At 45.1% G+C, this 8181-nt stretch overlaps 1 protein-coding gene across 1 annotated transcript; it reads left to right on the top strand.

The window, feature by feature from the left end:
* The first annotated feature begins 4719 nt into the window (after window positions 1–4719).
* Window positions 4720–7626, top strand: LOC148138323 (putative G protein-coupled receptor 139). Its single transcript, XM_087981757.1, has 2 exons — window positions 4720–4786; window positions 6725–7626. The coding sequence occupies exons 1-2, from the start codon at window positions 4720–4722 to the stop codon at window positions 7624–7626; spliced, it is 969 nt and encodes a 322-aa protein (XP_087837883.1).
* Window positions 7627–8181: the final 555 nt, after the last annotated feature.

Genomic DNA, 8181 nt, shown 5'->3' with positions numbered 1-8181 from the left:
GCAGAGATGGTCGAGAGGGTCAGGTTCCTGGGAATGATGATCAACAACAGTCTGTCCTGCTCCACCCATGTCAATGCACTGCTCAAGAAAACACAGCGAGGTCTCGACTTCCACAGGAGGCTAATGAAATTCAGCATGTCCACAAGGACTTGTATCGGTTTTATGGAAAGCATCCTATCTGGATGAATCACTGTGTGATATGGCAACTGCCCTTCCCAAGACCGCTGGAGACTGCAGAGAGTTGTGAACACACACACCAGCCGTCCATCCATTGACTCCATCAGTACTGCCCACTGCCTCAGGAAAGCAACCAGCACCATCAAAGAACCCTCCCACCCCATTTATACACTCATTTACCATTGGGCAGAAGATATAAAAGTTTGCATATACTTTGTAATAGATTCAAAAACAGCTTCTTCCTCGCTGTTATTTCACTTCTGAACGGACCTGTTAAGTTTTAAATTTAATGCTGATCTCGCTCTTTGTTACCAGCGGTAACATTGCCTCTTGTTCTATTACCTTAACGTACTTTGTATGGTCCAATGTGCCTGTACTACCTCTGACTATCGGTGTTGGGAAGACATGTTGAGGTTGTACAGGATGATGGTGAGGCTTCTCATGGAGTACTGTGTCTGGTTCTCGTCGCTTTGGATATTATTCAGGTACAGAGGGTTCAGAAGAGGCTTAGCAGGAGGTTGCCAGGTATGGATGGTTCCTGTTCTTAAGCAAGGTTGAATAGGCTGGGAATTCTTTGACTGGAGCGTAGAAGGTTGAGAGGTGACCTTGAAAAAGTTTATAACATCATGAGTATTGCAGAAAGGGTAAATTGTAAAATGTATTTTCTCTATGAGGGATGATTTCAAGATGAGTGTTCTTTTTTAGCGAAGAGAGGCAGTTATAAAACAAGGCACGAGAGATATTTGTTTACCCAGAGAGCGGTTCGCATGTGGAATAAACGCCCCGAGGACATGGAAGATGGGTTCACAGTTACAGCATTTAAAGTACACTTAGATAAGTACATGAATAGGAATGTTTTGGAGTGATATAGGTCAGCAGTAGGGAAGTGGGATTAATGGGATTGAGTTTGACATGGCCTGGCTGGGTAGAAGGGTCTGGTTCCAAGTTATATAATTCTATGACTCGCTGCAAATAATACATCAAATTTATTCAAATAAAGGGACTTACAGTGAAGGACATGCAGTCTCTCAGAGTACGTGCACACACACACAGACGCGCGCACACACACAAACACATATACAGACGCGCACATACACACACACACATATACAGATGCGCGCACACACACAAACACATATACAGACGCGCGCACACACACACAAACACATATACAGACGCACACACACGCACACACATATACAGACGCGCGCACACACACACACAAACACATATACAGACGCGCACGCACACAAACACATATACAGACGCACACACACGCACACACATATACAGATGCGCACACACATACACACATTCACACATATACAGACACACATACACACTTATACAGATGCACACACGCGCCTACACACACATATACAGACGCACACACATGCATACACACGCACACACATATACAGGCACACACACACGCACACACATATACAGATGCACACACGCATACACACACACATACAGATGCACACACGCGCATACACACACGCACACACATATACAGATGCGCACACACACATATACAGACGCATACACACGCACACATATACAGACGCGCACACACACATATACAGACGCACACACACGCATACACACACACACATATACAGACGCACGCACACACACACATATACAGACACACACACACGCACACACATATACAGATGCGTATACACACACATACACACACACACACATACAGATGCATACACACGCGCACACACATATACAGACGCGCACACACACACACACATATACAGACGCACACACACGCATATACAGACGCACACACACGCATACACAGCACACATATACAGACGCACGCACACACATATACAGATGCGCACACACATACACACATTCACACACACACATACACACACATATACAGACACACATACACACACACTTATACAGATGCACACACGCGCATACACACACGCACACACATATACAGACACACACACATGCATACATATATACAGGCACACACACACGCACACACATATACAGACGCACACGCACACATATACAGACACACACACACGCACACACATATACAGATGCGCACACACGCATACACACACACATACACACACACTTATACAGATGCACACACGCGCATACACACATATACAGATGCGCACACACACATATACAGATGCACACACACGCATACACACGCACACACACGCATACACACGCACACATAAATAGACGCACACACACATACAGATGCACACACGCGCATACACACACGCACACACATATACAGACGCGCACACACACATATACAGATGCACACACACGCATACACACGCACACATATACAGACGCACACACGCACACACATATACAGATGCACACATGCGCATACACACACGCACACACATATACAGACCCACATACAGATGCACACACATATACAGACGCAAACACACGCACACACACATACAGATGCACACACACGCATTCACACACGCACACAAACACATACACACATACATACAGACACACGCACACACATATACAGACGCACACACACTCATACACACATGCACACTCACACACACATAAATAGACGCACACACATAAACACATGCACACACACAAACGCACACACCTATACAGACGCACACACACGCATACACACACGCACATATACACACACACATACAGACACACACACATATACAAATGCACACGCGCATAACATACGCACACATATACAGAGGCACACACACGCATACACACACACACACACATATACAGACGCACACACATGCATACACACATGCACACTCACATGCACATAAATAGTCGCACACACATAAACACACATGCACACACACACAAACACACACACATATACAGATGCACACACACACATATACAGATACACACACACACACAAATACACAAGCACACATGCACACACAGATGCACGCAGAGCCAGAGATGCAGAAACAGACTGGCCTACAGACGTAGTCAATGACTCATAGTCACTGATGCCCTCTTAGTGAGGTACAGACTGAGAAACACATTCAGAGACATGCAATCTGACACACAGAGGCAGGCACAAAGCCAGTGACACACAGACGGACACATGCTCAGAGCTGTACAGGCAGAGACACACAGTGAGGCAGACTCATAGTCAGCAACATATTAACAGGCAAAACATCAGAGACATATTGACAGACAGGCACACAGGCACAGAGTCAAAGACACACAGACAGGTGGAAATGGAGAGAGATATACAGTCAGAGGGTCAGTCAGCAAAGCAGGCACACACACACAATCAGGGACACAGGCACACTGTCAGAGAAACACAGACACAATTACTCAGTCAGATTTATCTGTATGGACAGTGACAATAAGAATGAAGTTAGTGATTTATTTGGATGGGGAGTGAGAATCAGAGTCAAGTCAATGATCTGTATTGAAGGAGTCTGCCTCTAAGAGTGAGGTCAGTGCTGTGTTTGGAAGGAGAGTGACAATACAAGTAATATATCCAAATGGAACGTATACATCAAGCTAATAAATGAATATTTAAAACTATGTGTTAGATGTAGTGATTTAAAGAGGGCAGCTCCAACCCTAAAGTTCAGAGAAGCTGCTGTGAGATTTTTATTTCACACTTGGAATAAACCGTTTCATTGCAACATGGGTTGAAATAATTGCTAATTTGAAAATGGGACTGATGGTGTTTGAGTGGACTAGCATATTCCTGTTTCTGTTACTTCTATGATGTGATGAGGAGCCTCCTCCATCGTGCTCTGGAGAAAACTCATTATTGAAGTCACCGTGTTGACCAGCAGAAAGTTGGAAAACAGCAACAAGGCTGAGCAATGTTGCAATCTCGGTCTCCCCAGGTGTGGTGTAAAATTATGTCCCAATACATGTGTGAATCATAATGTAACACATGTATTGGGCCAAGCAGTGGAATGTGGTGAAAGGGTTAAAATTATGTCCCAATACATGTGTGAATCTAACCGGAATGGAGGTGTTGCTTAGTCCCGTGTGAATCTTATTACACACCTCCCCGTGTGAATCTTCTTATCTGTATGTAACCAGAATGGAATGTGTTTTTTAGCCTTGCTCTGCTGTTCACATGAATGTTTATATCTGGAAAAGAGTATATCAGCTGGAAAAGTCTCCAGTTCGGGGAGTCTGCTCCGGGGTTACGTTTAACCGCCGAGCGTGGGTTGTTGGCAACCGCTCTACGAGAACTGACGGCTCCCAGTTCCGGTAACACGTAGAGTGAGTATAAACCAGACCCGTTGTAAGTACGAGACCTGGTTGTGGCGACGCTGCGGGGAATAAAATGCTCATATTCTAGCAGACTCGCCTCTTGGTCGTTTGTTCTGTGTCAGACTACTCTCCTACGAACCTGACCTTGAGAATTTTTTAAAACACCAGGGAGCATCCACATTGTATAAGGCAGTGTCTCTGGGACTCCATCAGCTCTGAGCTTCAAACAAGGAGATTGTCATCTGCCTGAAGAGACACATCACCTCACACGGAGATATGCACCGACCGATTCAACACGTGGAGAAGGTCTTCTACACCATCCTTGCTGTTATTGGCACCCCTGGTACGGCTTTAGGACAACTGACGTTGTTTCAATCTCCTACTGGCCTGCTCTCTGGCTTTACCAGAAAGGGTATGAAAAGAGTTTATGCAAAATAGTTCAGACGAAGGGTCAACGGACTCAAAATGTTAGCTCTGCTTTCCCCGCACAGACGCTGTCTGACCTGCTAAGTTTCTCCAGCAATTTCTGTTCAGGTGTGTAAGTCAGGGCTGTTTCCTCGAGAATTCAGAGTTTTTAAGGGGTGATTTGATAGAAGTGTTCAAGATAGAAACAAGGAAACACTGGATAGATAAAGATAAACTATTTCCACTGTTTGGGAATTCTGAAACTATGGATAAACTAGGGGAATGATGGCAAAACCTTCTCTGATCCAATGGAAACACATGGAGCTTATCCAGTCTCTCTCCATTGCTGAAATACTCCATCCCAGGGCAGCATCCTGGGGGATCTCCCTCTGCACTACCCCCCCGTCCCAGTACAATCCCATCCTTCCTGTCATGGGGGGACCAGAACTGCACACAGCTGGGACCTCAGCAAAGTCCTGTACAGTTGTGATATGTGCCATCCCCCCCACCCCCTTCTCCTCCCCTGGCTCGTATACTCTAAGCTGTCACTGATGAAGTCCATGGAGTGGAGGTGCTGGTGTTGGACTGGGGTGGACAAAGTCAGAAGTCACATGACGCCAGTTTATAAATATCCACCAATGAAGTCTGTGCCCCTGTGCTTCCCACCACCTCACCTGATGAAGGGACAGTGCTCTGAAAGCTTGTCCTTTCAAATACACCTGTTGAACTTTAACCTGGGGTCGGTGACTTCTGTCTGATAAAGGCAAGGGATCTGTGGACAAACAACCAGAGATCCCTATGTTCCTCTGAACTTCCTTGTGTCTTGCCATTCATTGAGAACGCCCTTGTCTTGTTACTTCTTCCAAAGTGCATTGTCTTGCATTTGTCAGGGTCAAATTCTATCTGCCAATGATCTGGCCGACTGACCAACCGGTTTCTGACTTCCTGTAACCAAACACCTTCATCCTCAATTTCAAATACCCGGATAATCTTTGTGTCACCTCCAAACATTCCCCATGCTCCCTGCCTTCCCCACAACCCCACCCTCTATAACCCCACACATTCTCAGCTCCATCCTGTTTATATCTGTCAAAAACAAGAAGGAACCCGGCCCTGATCCCTATGGTTCACAGCCAGACACTGCTAAGTTGCTAAGTGCCATGCAACTGGTGTCAGATATTAGTTTAAGTTCAGCTTATTTTGTTTCTCTTTCTCAATCCATCTGGAAGTGATTCACAAGGTTATAAATGCCTGTTTGTGAAGCTATTCCCCTGAATCCATCAAATGCGTTTTGAGAAACTGCTCAGAATGGCCGAAATGCTGCAGGTAACCCCATCTATTTTGTTCACCTCAATGTGCTCATTCACTTTGTACAAGATTAAATCATTGCATTGTCTCTGGTTTATTGTGGCAACCTCAACATGCTGTCAGTTTGAGTTATCGAGTCATAGACATATAGATTTAAAGCATAGGAAAAGGCCCCTCAGCCCATCATGTTCAAATTGGTCAAAAAAAAAGCACACCATATTCTCATCGCATTTACCAAAACCTACAGAAGCATAGGAACATGATTAGGATATTCAATCACTTAATATTTAACACGATATCAAGTTGTTCCCTTATACAACAAATGTTTGCCCAGTCCATGGCATGACTCCATATATCTCTGGGGTATCTTTGTTGGAGATGAATTTACAAACACTGCAAATGCCTTTAAACTCAAGTTCAATTAATCCCAATATTCTTCACCCCCATTACCTTCACTCCGACAGTTCATCTTTTTTTTAATATAAAACAGTACCAGTTGCTCTCTGGAACAGGCAGGGGGATTTCTGATCAGTAATTCACTGTTTCTTTTCCCAATTGTCTTCCACAGTTAATTTGCTGGCGATTGGTGTTCTTTCCCAGGGAAAGTGTGGTGTTTCCCCTTGCACTACTCGCTACCTGGTGGTTATGGCAGCTGCCGATCTGATGGTCATTATCATTGAGATGTTAGTGAGGAAATTCCGCTATTACTATTACCCACGGTGTTTCCTGGACATCACTCCTGTCTGTAGTGTTAGCATGGTCATATTTCGTGCAGCCAGGGACTGCTCTGTTTGGTTCACCGTCACTTTCTCCTTTGACCGATTTGTGACCATTTGTTGTCAGAAGCTGAGAAAAACATATTGCACGGAGAAAACTGCGACTGTGGTTCTAGCAACAACCTGCACCCTGTTCTGTTTGAAAAACATCCCCTTCTACTTTCAAAATGTTCCTCAGAAAATAATCAATAATCTACCATTTTACTGTAAAACAAAATCAAGCTACTTTACTGAGACTGGGTGGGTGGTATTAAATTGGCTTGATACAGTTTTAACACCTTTACTGCCGTTTGCTTTAATTCTGTTGCTCAATGCTCTGACAGTCAGACACATTTTAGTGACCAGTCGAGTCCGGAAGAGGCTGAAGGGTGAGAGCAAAGGAGAGAGTCGCAGAGACCCAGAGATGGAGAGCAGAAGGAAGGCTGTGATTTTGCTCTTCACCATCTCTGGGAGCTTCATCCTCCTGTGGTTAATCTATATCATTCACTTCTTGTATTATGTCACTCAAGGAATTAACCCTGATGATTACTCGTCATTTCTGTATCACTTTAGAAAAGTTGGTTTCATGCTGCGGAACCTGAGTTGTTGTACAAACACATTTATTTATGCAGCAACGTTGTCCAGGTTCAGAGCAAAGATCAGTAACGCTGTAAGGTGCCTGCTTCCACGAATTCCTTGCGTTATAAAGAAATAAATCAACTCTGTGAATCTGACAGACTGGTTGTATTGTTCCTGGACCATGAAAGGACTTTTCTCTTATTCACTGGAGGGATGTGGTCCCTGTATGTAACTCGGTCTAACCGCCCCCATTGAGAGTGTGGGGATGAGCTGCCTTCTTGACCCACTGCAGTCCATGTGCTGTAAACCCACAATGTCCCTTACGGAGGGAATTCCAGGATTCTGACTCAGTGACACTGAAGGAACGGTGATATATTTCCAGGTTGGGATGGTGAGGGGCTCAGAGGGGAGCTTGTGGTGGTGGAGAGCATGGTGTTCCCATATATCTGCTGCCATTCTCCTTCTAGATGGAAGGGGCCGTGGGTTTGGAAGGTGCTGTCTGATGATCTTGGGTGAATTTCTACACTGTATCTTGTAACTGGTACACACTGCTGTTACTGAGTGTCGGTGGGGGGGGAGGGAGTGAGGGGATGTTTGTGGGTGTGGGGTCAATCCAGGGGGGGGCTGTTTTATCCCGGGATGGTACACACTGCTGTTACTGAGTGTCGGTGGGGGGAGGGAGTGAGGGGAT

The sequence above is a fragment of the Chiloscyllium plagiosum genome, unplaced genomic scaffold (assembly GCF_037043375.1).
Source record: "Chiloscyllium plagiosum isolate Xiang-an unplaced genomic scaffold, Cpla_swu_hap1 HiC_scaffold_40, whole genome shotgun sequence".
Classification (NCBI taxonomy): Eukaryota; Metazoa; Chordata; class Chondrichthyes; order Orectolobiformes; family Hemiscylliidae; genus Chiloscyllium; species Chiloscyllium plagiosum.
Note: the sequence above shows the minus strand (reverse complement) of the source record. Positions and strands in the feature narration are given on the sequence as shown.